This window comes from Ochotona curzoniae, unplaced genomic scaffold, assembly GCF_017591425.1.
Source record: "Ochotona curzoniae isolate NIBS_2020 unplaced genomic scaffold, NIBS_Ocur_1.0 scaffold_4937, whole genome shotgun sequence".
Taxonomy (NCBI): Eukaryota; Metazoa; Chordata; class Mammalia; order Lagomorpha; family Ochotonidae; genus Ochotona; species Ochotona curzoniae.
The window spans coordinates 6,092,832-6,112,196 of NW_024467126.1; the positions used below are offsets into that span (position 1 = coordinate 6,092,832).

Sequence of the window (19,365 nt, forward strand, 5' to 3'; positions counted from 1 at the left end):
TTCCAGGCCCCAGCTGGATTCCTGTGAGGCCGGCACACATCGGTGCAGGGCTTGTCTGGGAGTGCCCTCTAGTCTGTCCAGGCAGGCCAGCCTCTCCCAGAGGGCACAGGGCAGATGCACACAGAGCCTGGCTGGCCATCACCCCTGCCCCACCCAGCACCCAGCAGCTGCTGAGGGAGGTGGGGGCAGCAGCAGCAGGGTGAGAAGAGACGGCAGGCACATACTTGTCCCAGGCTGCGGTAGCCAAGCCCAGGAAGCTGACGCAGGCAGGCAGGGCGGGGCCTGGCTCCAAGGACTCCTGCCTTGCCCAGCTCCAGGGGCACTGGGCCAGTGGCTGGATCACCCCAGTCCTCTGTGAGGCCCCTTTGGGAACCAGGACACTGTCCTCCCCACTGACCAGGAGCTTTCCACTTAAGAAGTCTCTCCTTTCAAGAGACGTCCCATTCCCAGCTCTCTCCTGGAAATGCTTGTCCCCTAACCCTGTGCAAATAAAACTTCTCTGAAGAAAACAAACAACTTGCACTTAACCCCATCTGCAAACCTGCATCTCCATGGCTGAAGTGGCTGTTGGAGTGCAGAAAGTGGATAAATGGATTTTGGGGTTCAATTGGCTGATCCTCCACCCTCCACCCACAAACCTTGTATGTGCCTGGATCCCATATGGGTGCCGGTTCTAATCCCAGCAGCCCCGCTTCCCATCCAGCTCCCTGCTTGTGGCCTGGGAAAGCAGTAGAGCAAGGCCCAAAGCCTTGGGACCCTGCACCCTGTGGGAGACCTGGAAGAAGCTCCTGGCTCCTGGCTTCAGATTGGCTCAGCTCCCACCATTACACCATTTGGGGAGTGAACCAGGAAAAGGAAAGATCTTCCTGTTTCCTTTCTGTATATCCAACTTTCCAATCAAAACAAATACATTAAAAAAAAGTCAGGATATTGAAAGCAGATATTAGGGTACAGAAAGTGGATAGCAGGGTGAGAGAGGGGGCAGTGGGCTGTCGTTAGCATCCTGTAAGGGGGTTATCCCACTCCTGGGGTGTCCCCACTCACATGGTCCAGGTCTTGCTAACCCTTCCATATCTGGTCCTCAGGACTGAGCCGGCTCCAAACCACTGCACAGCTGTGGCCAGGCAGGGGATGGGGGCAGAGAGGGGGCTCTAGAGGGAAGGAAGACCTGCTGGTTTTAGGGAACTGGTGGTGCACAAAGGGCTTGGGAGGACCTCTGTGGGCAAGGGCACCAACGGCAGGCAACCAGTCCCGCCAGGCACCCAGTTGGTGCGCGATCCCGCCTGGCGGGCCACCCTGGCCGCGGAGGCAGGTGGGTGTGCGCGGCTGCCACCCTGGAGCCCCACGCATCCGTCGACAGTTCCGTCTATCCATTCCCAATCTTTTCAGGGCCAGCCCGAGGAGATGGCAGGGCAAGTCGCTCGGGAGTTGGAGCTCCTTCCTCGAAACTACAACAGCACGGGGTTACCGGACCCCTCTCCCGGCGCGCGAGGTCTCCCCGGGCTCACAAGGGGCGGCGCGCGCGGTACGTGCGCTCCCAGGGCGCAGAGTCCGGCTCGTCCAGGCCCCTCCCAGGTCATGGCCCGGGCTACGTGCGCCGGCCGCTAGGGCCGAGGGCGGCCGCGACCAGGGTAGGGCAACAGCTGCCCAGGGGCTGAGGTCGTCGCGTGCAGAGGGGCCGGTCCGACCCACTGCGTCCCGCTCTGCGTGAGCGCCGAGCCCGCGGGGCCGTCACACCGCATGGCGCACGCGGGAACCCCTCGGTCCCGGCCAGCGGGGACGCCGCCCTGGGCTCGCCCCGGCCCCGGCGCCCGCAGGCCCCGCCCGGCAGGTGCGCCCCTCCCCAGGCCGACGTGCAGAAAGGAACGCGCCGGCCTCGCCCGCCCCGGGCTGCGCGGCGGTGGGCGGGACGCCCCGCGCGCCCCTCGCGTCCACTGGCTGAGGCGCGGCAGGGCGGGCCCAGCGCGGCCGGCCATTGGCCGTGGGGCAGGGCATTTGCATTCGGGGCCGGGCGGCGGGGGCCCGCTGGGGGCGCGAGGGTGGCCGCGGCCGCCCCCGAAGTTTGTCCGGGAGCCGGAGATGATCCCACTCCAGTTCGCAGGTGACGCGTGACGGGATGTCGGGCTGGCGGGCGGGGGACGCACCTCGGAGATCTGCGGGGGGCGCGGGGCTCGGGCGTCCCGGGTTGGAGCGGTCGGGTTCGGGGGCCGCCCCTCCAGGCGCAGGGCAGCCCTGCCCACCGCACACTGCGCTGCTCCGGACCCACTGTGCGTGTGACAGCGGCTGATCTGTGCCTGGGCAGTGCGAGCCCCCCGACCCCACGCCTCCGTGATCCGGGGCGGCAGGCGGGCAGAGGGATGCTGCTGCCGGATCTGCCCCACTGAGCAGGAGGGTTTCTTGCCCATGGGCGCAGGGGGTCGGGCTAGATGCCCCCTTGGAGGGAACGTCCTTTTGTGTTCCAGGCAGCCTGGCGTGCAGAGACCCGGCGTGCACCTCCTGGATGTCCCCTGGCCGGGACAGAGCTGGGCCATCCAGACCAGGCCCCAACGACCTTCTATGGGACTTCTCCCAGAAAGATGGTGATGGACGGAGCTCTCCTAGAAGCCCCTGTTGCTTCAGTAAGGGAGCCAGGCCCTTCCCTGCCCCGAGTGTGTCCACAGCGGCCGCCAGCCCCATGGGGCAGCAATGCCTGTGGCAAGCTGTGGGATGGAGTTTGGCTGTGGACCAGGGCGAGGCAGCCTGGAGGCCACCGCCTTGCACGCACTTGAACTAGCCCTGGAGAGATTCTGCTCCTCATGCTTACTTCTGAGGTGGCAGACTTGGTGTGGGCGAGAACATCACCACTGGTGACAACCTCAGGGACCCTGGATGTAGTGATAGGCACACTGGGCAGCAGCAGGGTCTGCCCCACTCGGGCAGTGGCAGTGTGCCCCATGCGAGGTGGCCAGCACCCTGGACCTTGCTAGGGGAGCCTGTAGTTGGCATGCCTGTTTGTAATGATGCATCCAAAACCCCAAGTAAACTTAAAAAAAAAAGTATTGATTTGTTTTTATTGGAAAGGCAGATTTACAGAGAGGAGAGAGAGATCTTCCTTCTGCTGGGTCACTCCCTAAATGGCCATAACAGCTGGAGCTGAGCCAATTGAAGCTAGGAGCCAGGAGCTTCTTCTGGGTCTCTCATATGGATCTAGGGGCCCAGGCTTTGAACCGTCCTCAACTGGTTTCCCAGGCCACAAGCAGAGAGCTGGATGGGAAGCAGAGCAGCCGGGATATGAACTGATGCCCATATTGGATCCCATGCGAGCAAGGTGAAGGTTTAGCCACTAGACTACTGTGCCAGCCACAAAAGTAAACACTTCAGAAATTTCTGACTTGCTGCTTTTTCCAGGAATGTGGGTTCTGTTGTCCACCAAGGACAACCCTGGGAAGGACGGTTCCATGCCGTGCTCCACTCGCGTGTAGATGGGCCTCTGTGTGGTGACAGAAGTGGCACACAGCAAGGAGTGCGCCCCTCTGCTCCGACAAGTGTGGTCTAGTCCCGTGGGGGCATGGTCTCATCTCACAGGGAGTGGGCTTGTGCTTGGCTTGAAGATGAATGTGCCATGGGACCCGGGTACCTGGCTCCCTGGGTGACCATCCGCCTGGCCCCCACCTTGTCTCCCCTGAGTGACCGTCCTCCTGCCCCATCTCCCCTGAGTGACCATCCACTTGGCCCCTGTCCCATCTCCCCCGAGTGACCATCTGCCTGCCCTGTCTCCCCTGAGTGACCGTTCGCCTGGTCCCGTCTCCCCTGAGTGATTGTCTGCCTGGCCCTGGCCCCGTCTCGATTGACCATCCGCCTGCCCCGTCTCCCCCGAGTGACCATCTACCTGGCCCCTGCCCCGTCTCCCCCGAGTGACCGTCCGCCTGCCCCGTCTTCCCTGAGTGACCGTCCGCCTGGCCCGTCTCCCCCGAGTGGCCTGGCCATGTCTTGGATTATAGGTCCAGCTCCCAAGAACCCCCAGTGGCAGGCTGCAGCCAGTGAGTTCGAGTCCCAGGGTCTGACCTGGGTTCTGGCCTCACCATTTCCTGCTTTCCGCCTCGGGGGCTCCCCCAGAGGAGGACAGGAGTGGCTGGTCCATCTCGCACTGTGCTCCAGTCCTGGTGCAGAGCCCCCATCTGACAACCCCAGACTCTGTCACAGCAGCCATGGCCCTGGGGCTGGCACAGTGCCTGCCCTGGGCGGAAGCTGCCAGGAGTCCAGGGCCCGCCCCCATGCAGGGAACCTGACGGGCGGGTCTAGCTTGTCCCTGTGTCAGTTCCTGCTGTGCGTGGGGTGTGGACCAGGGAGAGGAACTGGGTAGGACAGGCACTGGTCAGAATTCAGGTTCCTGGGGTGTGAGCCTGGCTGGCGGCAGGAGTCCAAGCAGTGTGCCCACCCGACCCCACAGAGCTTGCTGGGTGCAGCACAAGACACAGGGAAGCCACTGGGGCCTTTATTGAGGTGTCCCCGTGGGACCATGTCTGCTGTGCACACACACACACACACACACACACACACACACACACGAGTCCTGGCTGGTCAGGATGCAAGGGTGCCAGAGCTTGCCACCATCCAGGGCTTGTGTCCCAGAGCCAGGGAGGTGGGCCGTGCCTGCAGAGGCTGCCAGGGCTGCTACCTCCAGGAGTTCTGCCTCAGGGATACAACTGGGGGGAGGACAGAGTCGGTGAGGCTGAGAAGGGACCTGCTGGGGCGGGGGGCTGGACAGGCAGGGGACACGTACCCTCGGGGTTCAGCCTGCAGGCTCCCAGGACAGCTTCCGCTTGGGCTGGAGGCAGAAGGGGCTGTGGGAAGAAGGGCCAGCTTGCAGCAGGCTGGAGTCCTGCCACTCAGGCCCTGCCCCGCCCCCTGGAACCAGGCAGACCTGTGTGGTGGGCCGCGGGGGTGGGGGCAGTGCGGCCCCCGCCTGCTGGATGAACTGCTGAAGGTTGCACTGCCGTAGCTCCCGGTTCAGTTCCTCCAGCTCCTGGGCCTGGGCCTGGGGGTGGGTGCACCATCCTCAGAGGGACCCCCAGCTCACCTGCAGGGCCTGCTCAGCAGTGACCCTGCCCCAAGCCCCTCTGCCCCCTGCTGGGACCCCCAGCTCACCTGCAGGGCCTGCTCAGCAGCGGCCAGGGCCTGATGCACCAGAGCCAAGCTGCCCTGCACCTCTGCGCTGAGCCGCTCCTGGGCAGCCAGGTCCTGACACAGCCGCTCCCTGGTGGGTGCTGTGGGGAGTGGGGTTTCCCGGGCACCGGTCAGGAGCTGCAGCTCAGCCTCCAGGGCGCGGGCCTGGACGTCCAGGGCCTGCAGGCGGGAGGCATGCTCTGCCGTGGCCTCGGTCAGGGCCTGCAGGCGGGCCTGCCCCTCGCGCTCCCGTGCCTGCTCCCGCAGCAGCTCCTGCTCCCAGAAGGCCAGGTGGCCCAGCTCCTCCGAGTTCCTCTGCACGCGCAGCTCCAGGCCCTGCAGGTCCAGGCCGTGGCCTGGCGTGGGAGTTGCGGGGGAACCCGGCTCACGGGCGCCCCGCGACTTGGGAGGAAGGCTGGCCCGCATGGCACATCGCTCTGGGGGCAGGCAGCAGCCCTGACTGGGCCCCGTGCGCCTCAGGACAAACTGGACATCACTGGCAAGCTGCCCGCAGGTGGCCTGAGCGCCCACAGGACACTCCTGGGGCAGCAGCTGCCGCTCCTTCTCCCTCAGCCGCTGCACCAGGACGAAACGGCCGGTCTGCCCTGGGGGAGACAGGGTTAGGGCTCAGCTGGCCCCCTACCCCATGTCCATGCTGCAGCCTCCTGGCTGGACAGGCCAGCAGGAGGGGCGGCCCGACCCCTGCACTCACCAATGGCCTGTGCTAGCGCGATGACCACTTCCTGACAGGTGGTCTGCTCCGAAACACCACAGACCACTCGCGGGATGCCGTCCACCCACACCTTGAGCTCCATGGCCAGGGGGTGCAGGAGCATCCTGTGCTGGGGACAGCGCCGGTCAACGGAGCCATACAGCCTGGCGGCCAGCGCCCCACGACCGGGCAGCTCCTTCACCCAGGGAGGAGATGCCCGGTAGGCGCCCCCCCGCGCACCCGCGTCGCCAGAGTCCCCTGAGCCCCCTGTGTCCCCGAGTCTCCCAGTGTCCCCCAAGTCCCCTGTGTCTCCGCACCCCCAGCCCCCTGAGCCCCCTGAGTCCCCTGGTGGCCCCCGTACCCCTGATCCCCCCAGTTCCCTGAGTCCCCCGAGCCCCCTGAGTCCCCTGATCTCCCCGAGTCCCCCGTGCTCCCCCGAGTCCCCGCACCCCCGGTCCCCTGAGTCCCCGCACCCCCAGCCCCATGAGCCCCCCGTGCCCCCCGGCGCCCCCGAGTGCCCTGATCTCCCCGAGTCCCCCGTGCTCCCCCGAGTCCCCGCACCCCCGGCCCCCTGAGTCCCCCGTGCCCCCCGGCGCCCCCGAGTGCCTTGATCTCCCCGAGTCCCCCGTGCTCCCCCGAGTCCCCCGTGCTCCCCCGAGTCCCCGCACCCCCGGCCCCCTGAGTCCCCCGTGCCCCCCGGCGCCCCCGAGTGCCTTGATCTCCCCGAGTCCCCCGTGCTCCCCCGAGTCCCCCGTGCTCCCCCGAGTCCCCGCACCCCCGGCCCCCTGAGTCCCCCGTGCCCCCCGGCGCCCCCGAGTGCCCTGATCTCCTCGAGTCCCCCGAGCCCCCCGGCCCCGCCCCCCGCCGGGGACCGGGCGACTCCTTCACCCGGGGAGGACGCCCCCGGCGGGAACCCCTGGTACCCTCGTCTCCCCGGTGCCCCCGCGCCCCGGAGCCCCGCCGGCCGCGGCTCACCTGGGCGGGCGCCGGCCCGAGCGGCCGCGGCGCTGAGAGCCGCTGAGAGCCGCCGCCCGCCGCCCGCCGCCCCATTGGCCCGCGGCCCGCACGGCCCGCCCCTGCCGCGCCCTCATTAGCTGCGCCGCGCGCCCCTCCCGCCCCCCGCTCGCACCCGTTGGCCGGCCTCCCTAGGCTCCGCCCCCATTGGACGCGCGCCCGCCCCGCCCAGCGGCGCACAGGTGTGGGCGGGGCCGGGGGCGGGGCCGGCGCTCGGGCTCGAGAACAACGCGGAAGCGCGTCGGCCGCGGCGGGGCGGCGGGCAGGTGCGTGCCGCGGCGGGCCCGCTTCCTCGCCGCTCCCCTGCAGACGCGTCCTCGGCTTCTCCCTCAGGGCCCGCGGCGTGAGCGCCCTGAGGGCGGCCGGGGAGCAGGGGCTGTGATTGGCGAGTTCTGGGACCCCCGGGCCGGGGACCCCCTCCCTCCCCTGGGTCAGGTATTCCCTCCTTCCCTGGGAATCCCCGAAGCTGGGGATCCTTCTTGCTTCCCCGGAACCCTGAAGCAGGAGACCCCATCCCATGCCCAGTCCGGGGACACCCTTCCTCCCCGGTACCCCCGAGATAGGAAACCCCCACCTCCGGGACTCCCAGGCTGGAAACTCCTGGTTCAGGACAGCAGGAGCCCAGGGCAGCAGGGTGAGGGGGTTGGGGAGGGCCAGGGATGTTCAAGTGTGTTGGAGGCTGAGGGTCTCCTGAACGTTCAAAGCTGGGAGGCTCAAGTTTGGCAGAGGGTGCCATGCAGAAGGAAGATCCCTTGCCAAGGTTATGGCATTATTCCACGCCAGGACATACCAGAGGGTGCAGCTGGCCAGGCCGGGGGTCCGCTGCTGGCCGCTGCCCAGCACAACTCCTCCCTGGCTTTCCCCTCCATGGGGTGTTGGGAGCGCAGTGCTGTCCTGGATAGGCTCAGCTGGCTGAGCTGGCCCCCAATGGGGTGGGGTCTCCTTGGAGGCTCCCGGCAACCCACAGCCCCACCTACTTCTGGGTGTGGGTGCCCATGGCAACCACATAGAGGCCTTCCTCTGAGGCCTGCTGGGTGCTCAAAACTGGGTCAGTACCCAGTCAGGGCTCTGGAGTGAGGGCAGCCTGTAGCACCCACAGGGTGACACCATCAGGGGTAGCTGGATGCCTGTGTGGCCAGCCACTTGGCTGTGTGGACTCCTCAAAGCCAGCCGGCCGTGCCATCTGGGTCTCATTCCTAGGGACAGGCCAGCAGGGGACACAGGGACACCTGGCCCAGCCGGCCCAGCTCCCCCTGCACATCGCTGATGACTCCCAAGGCTGGCCTGGACCCTCCAGAGGCCGAGGAGGAGGCTCCCCCGACCCTGGCGAGAGACCCCAGTGTTAGGGACCTCGAGCCTCCCACTGGCTTGCCCAGCAGCCGACAGGACACAAAGTCTGTTTCCCCACCGGGGGCCTCCTCTGCCAGCCTGCAGTAAGTGGGGAGGGGAGTCCCGGGAGGGGGAGTGGGTTGCTGAAGCCCCAAGCATGCTGGCCTTGCAGCTTGGCACCTGGGACCCTGGACCCCTGCACGCTGCAGCTGCTGTGGAGGCAGCGGGAGCTGGAGATCCAAGCGCTGCGATGGGCCGTCCAGAACGGCTGCAACGCCCAGCACCAGCGAGTGCTGCAGCACGTGGCCGGATTCCCACCCCAGAGGTCGGCACAAGATTTCCCACCTCGCCCTAAACCTGGCTTCTCGTCTGACCCTGGGCCAGACCTGGACCCTTGTCCAGCGGTTGGGAGTGTGCTGAGCAAGCCTGTCCCCCAGGAGCCCCCACAGCCCTGCCCAGTTGGAGGATGACCCCCCAGGAGCCCCCACAGCCCTGCCTAGTTGGGAGATGGCCCCCATCCCCCCAGGAGCCCCCAGAGTCAGGAGAAGCTGTTGCAGAACCAGGTGCATAAGCTCAGGCTGGAGCTGCAGGAGCAGAAGGAGCGGAGCCAGCAGGTAAGACAGGAGCTCGTGGAGTGGGGGGCCAGCTGGTGAGATGGGGGCTCGTGGAGTGGGGGGCCCAGCTGGTGAGATGGGGGCTCAGGGAGTGGGGGCCCAGCTGGTGAGATGGGGGCTCAGGGAGTGGGGGGCCCAGCTGGTGAGATGGGGGCTCAGGGAGTGGGGGCCCAGCTGGTGAGATGGGGGCTCAGGGAGTGGGGGCCCAGCTGGTGAGATGGGGGCTCAGGGAGTGGGGGGCCCAGCTGGTGAGATGGGGGCTCAGGGAGTGGGGGGCCCAGCTGGTGAGATGGGGGCTCAGGGAGTGGGGGGCCCAGCTGGTGAGATGGGGGCTCAGGGAGTGGGGGGCCCAGCTGGTGAGATGGGGGCTCAGGGAGTGGGGGGCCCAGCTGGTGAGATGGGGGCTCAGGGAGTGGGGGCCCAGCTGGTGAGATGGGGGCTCAGGGAGTGGGGGGCCCAGCTGGTGAGATGGGGGCTCAGGGAGTGGGGGGCCCAGCTGGTGAGATGGGGGCTCAGGGAGTGGGGGGTCCAGCTGGTGAGATGGGGGCTCGTGGAGTGGGGGCCCAGCTGGTGAGATGGGGGCTTGTGGAGTGGGGGGTCCAGCTGGTGAGATGGGGGCTCAGGGAGTGGGGGGCCCAGCTGGTGAGATGGGGGCTTGTGGAGTGGGGGGCCCAGCTGGTGAGATGGGGGCTCGTGGAGTGGGGGGCCCAGCTGGTGAAATGGGGGCTCAGGGTGTTTTGGGGCTGGCTGGTGAGGTGATGGGCCCTAGGAGAGGGCACATCACCGGCCCCACTCACACCCTGACCCTCTGGCCAGGACAAGGAGATGTTGGAGCAGCGCCTGTTGCACGCGACCCGCACTCTGCAGCAGCTAGAGGCAGAGCTGCAGGTCTACCAGAAGTCTTGCCTGCTGCAGCTGGCACGGGCCTCCTGGGTGGGCCGCACCCTGCGCTCCCAGACTGGCAGCGTGGAGGTGGGCATCCCCCTCCCCTGCGGCTAAGTGCCGCTCCTAGGTCGGGGGAGCCTGCTCAGCACTTGCAAGGTCAAACAAGAGAGGCACTCTCCGCCCAAGCTTTCATCTTTGGTCTCTGCCTGCAGGTGGTGACTGCAGAGACCCTCAGGGAGCCCAGTGACGGGGATGACAGTGACCAGGCCTTGGGGTCAAGGGAGGTGAGCAACCCTCAGGCCCAGCCTGGCAGGGCTCCACTGCCACTGCAGGCCAGCGGGACCCCAAGCTTCTTGCTTGCTGGCCAGGGCTTCCGTCTGGAGGACACGGACTGGAACAGCATTGCCCGCCGCTACCCCAACCTCTTCACTGACTTTGAGCCCAACCCAGAGCCCAGGTGATGGTGAGGGGCAGGGGGCCAGGTCCCAGTGCTGGGCGGCCGACCTTCTCTCTCAGCTCAGCAGTGGGCAGGGAGGAGCTCTGGGGCATGGCCGTCCCACCAGGAGGCCAGGCTAGATTCCTTGGAGGTGTGGGCAGGTCTGGGATTCAGGGATAGAGCTGCCACTGAGCAGAACCTGGTCCCCAGGGAGCCCCCATCCCAGGGCTCACAGCCGGACCAGAGGCGCCACAAGAGTGTGGAGTGGAGCTCCTTGCCCCAGCCCAGCAGTAGCAGCTCCGGGGGCGCGGGCTCCGACTCCAGTAGCTGCCAGCTAGCCCCTGAAGAAGCCCAGGCGCCGAGGGGCATGACAACCAAGAGCCTGGGCAGGGAGGAGCCCTCAGAAGGTGAAGTGGGCTCCCCCAGGGACCGGTCACCCCCTAGCCCTGCTGGCCGTTCCCAGCCAGTTCAGCCTTGCGTCGGGGCAAGACATCCCCACAGACAGACCCCACGAGAGGCCCCCCTGGAAGGGCTTTCCCCAGGTCAACAGATGACGTCCGCGGGAGGGCCCAGCAGGAGCAAAGTGTCGGAGCCCGACCACCCGCACATGGGTTCTGGGCTGAGGTGAGCGGGCGCAGGCGGGAGTGGGCAGGCGGCGCTCTGCTGGGCGAGTGGGCAGCACAGCTTCGCCTTCCTGCCCGCCGGCAGCCACCTGAAGATCGTTGCGGTGAGCCGCCGGCAGAAATTCGTGCGCATCCTCAACCAGTCTCGGGAGCAGACAGCGGACTTGGCGGGTCTCACGCTGCGGCAGCTGGAGCACGGCTTCCCTGTGCGCCTGTACCGCTTCCCGCCTGGCATGCGCCTGGGGCCTCGGCGCCAGCTCACGGTGCGCTCCCTGCGCGCGCCACCCCTCCCGGCACCCTGCCCCACCGCGCCTCACACACCTGTGCCACTTGCAGATCTGGAGTGAGGGTGGCTGCGGCACGCAGAAAAGGCGGCCCTTGAATTCTGGCCAGGAGCCCGTCCTCTTCCACGTCAGTCCAGGCTGTGTGACCCTGCTGCTGGGGCCCAAAGGCGAGGTGGGTGCGCGTTCCGGTGCAGGAGGACAGCCAGGCGGTGGCATGTGATGCACTGGCCAACATGCCCTGCCGGACCTCAGGTCCTCAGCGAGCACCAGGCCCCTCACTGCGTGACTCCTACTGCAAAGCTGTTTGCTGAGGACACCATCCTGTCGGTCGGCGGCTTCCCGCTCCCAGAGGCCCAGCTTGGCGCTGACCTTCGGGAGCCGCGGCTCCAGCCTCGATGCCTGCGCAAGAGCCGGATGCGGCAGGCCCCAGGCGGGCACGGAAGGCCCCCGTGGTGGCTGCGGAGTCCATTCCCTTTCCCAACCCCAGGATCCCCTCGCCAGGCCTGTGCCCCCACTGACTTTCCCAGGACTTCCTGGAGGAGGCCCAGGCCCGGGCAGGACCACCTTGCCTTGGGCGAGCCGTGGGCTGCCAGAACCCCCTGCCCCACCAACATGCCGGCCCCCGTGAGGATGCCATCACCACCCCTGCGTGACGCTTTCCACTCCCAGGAAGTGCCGGCGCAGACTGAGTGTTTCAAGAGCCCTGTGCCAGAGCTCCTGCCCTTACTCCTGGGTGCGCTGGGTCAGGGGGCGGGGGTGGGCACAGGACAGGACGAGCCGGTCTCACCCCAGCCATCCTCGTCCCCCATCAGAGGCCAGGCTGGGCCTGGAGGACTGCCAGGCCAGGAAGGCGCGAAAAGTGCAGGTGAGAGCACGCCCGTGGGGCATGCGGGGTGCAGGGCACTCTGGGTGCGCAGGGCGGCCGCACTGACCCACCCCTGCAGGTCGGCCGCAGGAGCGTGGACCGGAACTGCCCGATGGTGCTGCTGTCCGTGCAGAACACAGCGGAGAGCAGGTTCGGCTTCCGCTTCCTCTGCTGTCCACCCATCACGGCAGACAGGAGCAGGCGGTACTGGCGCTAGGCAGGCGGTGCCTGCCACCCATTTATTAAAACAACGTCACCTACACAGCGAACCACGTTGGTCTACACTTGGAAGCGGTTCACCTGGTCCATGGGCACTGGTGGGCAGAGGGTTCTGAGTATGCCTCCAGGGAGGGACACCGTGGGGGGCTTCTGCTCCCTTTTAACCAAAGGACTGGTTGGGACCAGGCCCACCTCATAGCCCAGCATACCTGCCAAGGTGTTGGGCTAAGGGTGGGCAGGGGTCGGGGTGAGCGGGCTTAGGGGTGGCAGGTGCTGCAGACCCTGGACCCCTGCTGCTGTCTCTGCCGCTGCCTTTGTGTCCGGCTGTCCCTCTGCCAGGGGGCCTGAGGCCACCTCCACGGTCCTCAGCGCCTTCAGGCCACCCAGGGCTCGAAGCCGCCGCCCCCTGAGCAACAGTTCTGTGGAGCCAAGGGTGCGACTGTCCCTGGAAGCCAGTGGGTACTTGGGGGGAGAAGGTGCCAGGGCACAGCGTAAGCTACCAGATGGTTCTAAAAAGCAAGAAGCGAGACACGTCAGAGGGGTCATCACGTTCTCCACTTTCTGATGACCCAGCCCCATGACCTGATGCTGCTGGGGGCCCTGGTCACCAGGGGGCAGTGGCCAGAGTCGCTCCAGGTCTCTCTGGGCTTGGTGCCAGCAGCAGGAGGCCTCCATGTGGTCCCTTCAGCCCCTGCCAGCAGCTGTGAGGCTGTGAATCCCTCCTAAACCCACATGACCACCCACTTGCAGAGACCCCAAGGTTCACCTACGCTGTCACTGGGCACATCCGCCCGTGTGCTCAGGGCATCCCGTGCTGTGGCCCTAAGCCCTGTGCACGCAGTCCGGCCGGAGGCCGGCCTCCCTCCCTCTCTTGGCTCCAGCCCCGGGGCTCTTGAGGGCCAGTGGCTGGGGCACAGCAGGGGTAATTGGAAGTGGCCCACCTGTGTCGTGAGCTCCAGGGCCCTGCAGGTCAGAGGTGAGGGAGACCACCCCAAGGTGGGGGTCAGCTACTCTGGGGCTCCAGAGCTGGGTGGGCAGGCTCAGGGGGCTGCAGCACATCTTGGGACCAGCCTGGCCCTCTTGTTCCTCAGGGACCCTCTGCAGGCCCCAGGGGGCTTCTGCTCTGTGGTGCTGGAGAGCCAAGGGCCTGTGAGGGGGGGGGCTGAGGTTAAGGCTGGGCAAGAAGCCACAGCCCCCCCTTGTTCACAGGTGCTGACCTGGGCTAAAGGTTGCTCAGCCCAGACAGCTCCCCATCCTGAGCCCCCCCAAACCAGACAGGGTGCAGCAGGATTGGGGTGTGAGGGGTCACCCACCACAGGCCAAGTTCCATCTGGGGCTGAAGCCCAGCCACGGCCAGGTGGTCAGCGTAGCTCTGTGTAGGTGTGGGTTCCTGGCCTGGGGTGCTGGCAGCAAGCTCTGCTGGCCCACACTGGGGCAGCTGCTCGGCAGAGGCCCAGGCCTAGAGAAACAGTGGCTGGAGAAGCTGCCTTGGACAGGTGTAGGGCCCCAGTACAAACAACATGGAGAAGATCAGGGCAGGGGGCTGGACGGAGGGCCAGGGCAGATGACCAGGTGGAGGGCCAGAGCGAGTGCTGGGTGGAGGGCCAGGGTGAGGGCAGGGCAGGGGGCTGGGCGGAGGGCCAGGGCAGGTGACCAGGTGGAGGGCCAGAGCGAGTGCTGGGTGGAGGGCCAGGGTGAGGGCAGGGCTGTGTGCTTCCTGGGGCACTAAAGTTACCTGCTCTTGCTGTCTGCGCGCCCACAGGCCTCTAGTGGGATTCCCACACAGGACTTGGCCACCACCTGGGGGATAGCAGCATGTGTCTGGGCCTGGCCTGGGGCCAGGGCCTGAGGGCAGCCTGGAATCAGGTAGGGCCTGAGGGCAGCCTGGAATCAGGGCTGGTTACCGTGGGTGAGGCTGCTGGCATGGTCACTGTGGTCCTCAGGGACCTTGGGCTGTGGCCCAGGCAGAGCCAGGTCCAGTCTACACTCGGGGATTCCGAGGGCTCCACCTGCCCGGGTCACAGCAGAGTGACACTGTCAACCCATGTCACCCCACATCACCCCATGCCCCGCAGTCAGATGCTCAGAGGCTCTCCCTCATGGGGCCGAGGGCTTGGTGCTGTTATCCATACCCGGCCTGGGGAGCAGGCTGTCCAGGACACCAGCCTCCTTGATGGCCTTCTTGACCAGGAGCCAGTCTCGGCTGAGGGGCTGAGGGGCCGGCAGGCTCGTCTGGACTGCTGGCACCTCATCCAGGACCTGCAGTTGTGGGAGGAGCCGCCTCACCTCTGCCCTGTAGTTGTAGCCCTTCGGTGCCTGCAGATGCAGAGTGAGGCTTAAGGTTGGCCGGTGTGGGTCCAGTGAGTCCTGTATCCTGGGGCTCACTCAGACCTACGGCAGGGCAGTGCATGGAGCCAGGGAGAGCTGTGGGGCTGGCCCCGGAATCACCCCCACTAAAGCAGGATACATATGCGTTCCTTCCATGTCCCAGTGGGGGGCTGACCCCAGCGGCCAGTGAGGTGGACAGCAGTCCACAGGCACACTGTGGTGGGCCATGGGGGTGAGTCTGGACAGCGTCGTGTGTGTGCTGTATGTGTGTGAAGGGGTGTGCACCTCTGTGTGTGTGCTGCCCCATGCTGAGGGGACATCATGGGGCAGGGTGGCTGGCCTGAGGGTCCCACCCAGGAGGTAGCACGCTGTGCAGTCAGGCCTCCAGGGAAGGGCGAGTCAGGCATGGAGGCGGGGCAGGGGTCTGTGGGCCGTGGGAAGGCCAAGGAAAGGACCACAGAAGAGGTCCTCCCAGGCCGCTGGCATCCAGCCGCACCTTGTCGGAGGGGCCAGGGGCTGGCCGCAGACACACCAGGTTGCCCTCCAGAGTGAGTGTCACTAGATGCCGGCACAGCTGCAGGTACTGCACCTGCCCCAGGTCCTCCACACTGTTGCCCTCCAGGTCCAGCACCTCCAGCCGCTCCAGCAGGCACAGTGGGCTCAGGTCTGAGATGTCATTATAGGACACGTAGAGCTCCTGGCAGGATGGGACTCAGCTGGCCAAGGGCCAGATTGGCCTCCGTCCTGCCCTCAGCCCTGCCCTGCAGGCCCCTCCCACTGCCCCCCTGGAGGCACCACAGAACCACCTTTAGCTCAGGCAGGGAGCTGATGCCATCCAGATCTGCCAGGCCGCAGCGGGCTAGCCACAGCACCTGCAGGTGGCCCAGGGAGCTGCCCAGGTCCCTGTGGAGGGTGGGGGTCAGGGATGTGCCCTTGAGGGCAGCCTGTTATAGCTAGCAGCTGGGCCATGGGGGGCAGGGTCCCTCATCCTGCCCAGTCTCTCCTCCCCTGGCAAGCTTCCCCAGGCTGCAAGGATTTTGTCCCTTGGGCACACCACACAGGGCTGCTGAGACTTTGAGCCACTGAGGACAGGGTGAGTGCGGGTGGCACTGTACCTGACCCCATCATGTCCCCACCTGGTGTTCCCATGTGGATCGGTCACAGCAGCTCTCAGCCCTGCTCTGATGGACACCCCCACACGCCGGGCCAGTGCCTCGTCCACACCCTTCTCTGGTTCTCAGTGTCCCAGGGGTGGCCCGTCCGCTGGGCTGGGCCACACACGGCCTCAGCTGCGTCTGACTTGGTGGTTTTTCTTGTGTACCCATGCCTCCTTCCTTGGAGGAGCTGGAGGGTGGCCCCAGCACCGTAGTACATCAGGTTAGGCTTCTGCTGGTAATGCCAGCATCCCATTTGGGTGCTGTTTCAAGTCCTGGTTGTTCCACTTACAGCATAGGAAAACAGAAGGTGGCCCAAGTGCTTGGTACCCTGAGCCCACATGGCTCCTGATTCAGTCTAGCCCTGCCCCGGCCGCTGCAGCGTTTGGAGAAGGGAACCAGCAAGTGGAAGGCCCTCTTTCTAACTCCAGTAAATAAAAAAAGATTCACTCGAATTCATGACCACCGTGTCATTGCAGGCTTACAGCCTGAGGAGTCCACAGCCTGGCCCCCCTTGGCTCTGTGGGTTCCTCACCCCTCGACCACTCCCCAGGGAGGCACCTACCTGAGGGAGCTCAGATGGCTGCCATTCAACTTCAGCTGCCTCAGGTTGGGCAGGTGCATTCCTGGGGGCCACAGGTGGGGAAGCTGAGCCCCTCCTCCCCGCCATGCCCACACTCTGCTCCCCCACCATGCCGCCTTACAGCCAACCCCGGACTGCAGGCTGGACCAGGGCAAAAGCACAACATGTTCCTGGGGGCCTGGAGGAACCCCAGCTGGCCGGTGTCCTAGCAGGGACCCAGGTCAGTGGCTCAGGATGCAGGACCACAGGCAGGTAGGAGCTGCTTGGAGCCCCTGAGTGGCCAAACCAAGGGCTCCAGGGTTCAAGGGCCAACCAGGAAGCACAGTGAGGTCCAGCCAGCACGGGGACCTCTCCCCAACTAGGAGCCAACACATGGAGATGCTGCCAGGCTGGGGGGACACTGCTGGGGGATGATGCCAGTCTGGGACACGCTGCCAGCCTGGGAGGACATTGTTAGTCGGGGAGATGCTGCTGGCGGGGTGGGACACTGCTGGGCTGGGGGAGACACTGCTGGGCTGGGGGGGACACTGCTGGGCTGGGGGATGCTGCATGGGTTCCAGAATCTTGCAGGCAGCCACCCACAGGCAAACTCATTGTTTGATTCCATTTCCATAGATTCTGGAGTGGCACCATGCGTGAGATGCTGAGGACCCTGTGGGGAAGATGGGAGCCTTTCCTTCCTACTGCTCCCACAAGCCCCTTCCACCTGCTCTGTTTCACTTGGCTCCAGGGGATGCCAGTTGGAAGGTGGCTGTGCTGGGTGCTGAGTACCCGCAGTGTGGAGACCTGGTGGTGGGCTGTAAGTATGGTCTGTGCCCTGCTCTGATCTCAGTGCTCTATGCACAACCCACACCGTGGGACTTTCATGTCCAGGGAGGGAGCCAGTGTGGGTCCCCTCCCTCTCCTCTCCCACTCCTTACCCTTCCCCTCTCCATGCGCAGACCTGGGGGGCAATGGACAGAGCCGGGCAGAGGTGGGTGGAGCCTGGGTGGTGGGAGGAGCTGGGCAAGGGAGGGCGGAGCCTATGCAGTGGTGGGTGGAGCCGGGCAGAGGTGGGAGGAGCTGGGGCAGTGGTGGGGGGACTCTCACCGAAGTTGCCCAGGCTGCTCCTGCGGGTGTCCACACACATCTGCAGAACCTGTACTAGACGAAGGTCTTCTACCCCGGCCAGGGCTTGCTGCAGAAGGAAATGGAGGCGGGTGACGGTCACTCACTCCCTGTCATGTTCATGGCCAGGCAGCTTCCTGGCCCTTCTCTGCTGGCCTTGCCCATGGATGGTGTGGCAGGCAGCATATGACTGACTGGTACGAGTAAGAGTGACACTGCCTGGGTAGTGGGACCTGTTCCATGCTCCAGGGCTGCCTCAGCGGACGCCTCCCTCGTCCCCCTCCCCCAGGCCAGCCTGAGGCCAGCCCGGCACACACCCAACGTGGGTCAAGGGGTCAGGGACCCTGTGCCCTGGCCATCTGTCCCCACTGCAGGCTCAGCCATTGCAATGAGCGAGGGGCTGGGCTCTGGTTCAGCCAGGCTGCCTGACTCAGTCCAAATGCTTGAGGTGATTCTGGGCACTGGGGTGCTGGCCTCAGGGTCTGTGGGGGAGCTCAGTCACAAAGCAGGCCTGCAGGTCAGGGAGCAGCCTGGATGGCAGCAGAAAGGAGGCCCCGGGCTGTCACCCCACGTGGTGCCTGTAGGCACTTACCAGCCGGCTGGGGCACAGGTGCGTCTCCTCCAGCTGCTCCCTTTGGATGCCTGGGCCCCGGCTCTGGGGGCAGGGGTTGGGCAGGCCTCGCCAGCTCAGCTCCCGCACCTGGATGTTAGCTGAGTTTGGCCGAGGCTTGTGGGATCCATCCCAGCCTGAATCTGTCCACATAGCCTGCTGGGAACAGGGGTAGGAGCAGGGGCAAGCTATGAGCCTGAAGCTCCGCAGATACCCCACACAATCAGAAGGGCTCCAGCTGGGACTGAGGGGGCCACTTGCCTAGACTTGGGGTGCCCGGGACAGGGTCTCATGGCTCCAAGGCCTCAGAGGGCCAGACCAGCTGTCTGTACCCGAGGGTCCCTGAGACCCCACTGGGCTGCTCACCTGTAGCTGGCGGCCTTCTGCCGTGGGTCAGACATCCAGGCCAGGGGGAAGCATGTGTCCCCAGGTGGCGCCTGTGAAAGCGTTGAGTTGGCCTGCTGATGGGCTCTTGTGTCCAGGCACCCCTAGGTGTCCAGAAATCCCAGGGTAGGGCTGGGGCCAGGCCCCATACTAGCAGCAGGCAAGTGCAGAGGTGGAGGGAGCCGGGAGCCGGCATGCAGCCATGAGCCCCTGGTCAGCTAGAAGCTGGGGGACTGGGCTCCGCTGAGGGGAAGGCAGACAGAGCTGGGTGTGGACACCAAATATCACCCTTTGCCCCAAAGCACACAGCCACCGAGGGGCTAACAGGGGGCCAGCCTCAGAGAGGGTGCAGTCCGCCAGGAAGCCCCCCACTGCCCAGGGCTTCTTGCTGCCCTCCGGCCCCAGCCCCACCAAGTCCACCTCTACTCCATCCAGCAGGCCTCACAGATGACCAGGGAGCCAGGTTGCACCGGGACACCCACGGTGCCCAAGGGGCTAAGCCCTCCAGCAAGCTGGCCTGTCCCCGTGTCGCGCCCCCAGGCCCCAGGCTGGAAACCTGGGTCCCCTCTGCCTCTGCCCTTGCGGGCGCCTCTCCCGTCCCTTGCCCCCATGCTGGAGCCGCCCACAGCAGTCCCGGGGCGTGGGCACGGTCTCCGGGGGGCACTGACCTGAGGGGCGCCAGGGTGCCCGGCCCAGGGCTCAGCCCTGGGCGCCCACGGACTCCGGCTGATATTCCGGCCCGCGGGGCCGCGGCCCGGGAACCATGGAAACCGCGCGGGATCTCATCTGCATGTGTGAATATTCATGCGCCGCGGGGCGCTCCGGCGCGGCCACGCCCCCGGCGACCGTTGCTAGGGCCGGGGGTGGGGGTTCGGGCGCCCCCAGGCTGGAGGGGCGCGGGGCGCGCGGTCACCCCGACGCCGAGCGCCCCGCGCGCCCGTTTCCTGCGGGAGGACGCGAGTCCGGCTCCGCAACAACTTTCGGCTTCGATTCGACGTTAGTGCTTCGGGCCACTTCGGCCGGGCGGACCGCGCGCCGCCCCGCGCCCCCCGCGCCCCCCGCGCCCCCCGCGC

General features: G+C 66.3%; 3 protein-coding genes across 6 annotated transcripts; 1 reads left to right on the forward strand and 2 right to left on the reverse strand.

Annotated features, from left to right (window-relative positions):
• Positions 1 to 4,460: 4,460 nt before the first annotated feature.
• RASSF7 (Ras association domain family member 7) lies at positions 4,461 to 6,875 on the reverse strand. 3 transcript variants are annotated; one of them, XM_040970772.1, is made up of 5 exons: positions 6,833 to 6,875; positions 5,858 to 5,982; positions 5,128 to 5,750; positions 4,904 to 5,017; positions 4,461 to 4,823 (listed from the first exon to the last, which is right to left on the reverse strand). In XM_040970772.1, exons 2-5 carry the CDS (start codon positions 5,979 to 5,981, stop codon positions 4,674 to 4,676), a joined length of 1,011 nt encoding a protein of 336 aa, XP_040826706.1. In that variant the 5' UTR covers position 5,982; positions 6,833 to 6,875; the 3' UTR covers positions 4,461 to 4,673. The 3 variants fall into 3 exon arrangements, with proteins under 3 accessions (XP_040826706.1, XP_040826707.1, XP_040826705.1); XM_040970773.1 differs by lacking the exon at positions 6,833 to 6,875 and having other exon boundaries at positions 4,461 to 4,685; positions 4,763 to 4,823; positions 5,858 to 6,098; XM_040970771.1 differs by lacking the exon at positions 6,833 to 6,875 and having other exon boundaries at positions 5,858 to 6,098.
• Positions 6,876 to 7,719: 844 nt separating this feature from the next.
• On the forward strand, positions 7,720 to 12,124 carry LMNTD2 (lamin tail domain containing 2). Its single transcript, XM_040970647.1, is given in 11 exon segments — positions 7,720 to 8,304; positions 8,373 to 8,525; positions 8,727 to 8,814; positions 9,631 to 9,786; positions 9,912 to 9,983; positions 10,068 to 10,759; positions 10,844 to 11,021; positions 11,095 to 11,214; positions 11,295 to 11,778; positions 11,828 to 11,907; positions 11,987 to 12,124. Coding segments are annotated over 11 exon segments (2,328 nt in total). The 5' UTR covers positions 7,720 to 8,137.
• A 227-nt stretch (positions 12,125 to 12,351) lies between these two features.
• Positions 12,352 to 19,350, reverse strand: LRRC56 (leucine rich repeat containing 56). Of its 2 annotated transcripts, XM_040970643.1 has the most exons (13): positions 18,961 to 19,350; positions 18,275 to 18,345; positions 17,891 to 18,067; positions 17,281 to 17,368; positions 16,174 to 16,234; positions 15,261 to 15,357; positions 14,951 to 15,151; positions 14,259 to 14,442; positions 14,031 to 14,135; positions 13,862 to 13,926; positions 13,440 to 13,585; positions 13,068 to 13,273; positions 12,352 to 12,635 (listed from the first exon to the last, which is right to left on the reverse strand). In XM_040970643.1, exons 3-13 carry the CDS (start codon positions 18,059 to 18,061, stop codon positions 12,352 to 12,354), a joined length of 1,608 nt encoding a protein of 535 aa, XP_040826577.1. In that variant the 5' UTR covers positions 18,062 to 18,067; positions 18,275 to 18,345; positions 18,961 to 19,350. The 2 variants fall into 2 exon arrangements, with proteins under 2 accessions (XP_040826577.1, XP_040826578.1); XM_040970644.1 differs by lacking the exons at positions 18,275 to 18,345; positions 18,961 to 19,350 and adding an exon at positions 17,616 to 17,767 and having other exon boundaries at positions 17,891 to 17,983.
• Positions 19,351 to 19,365: the final 15 nt, after the last annotated feature.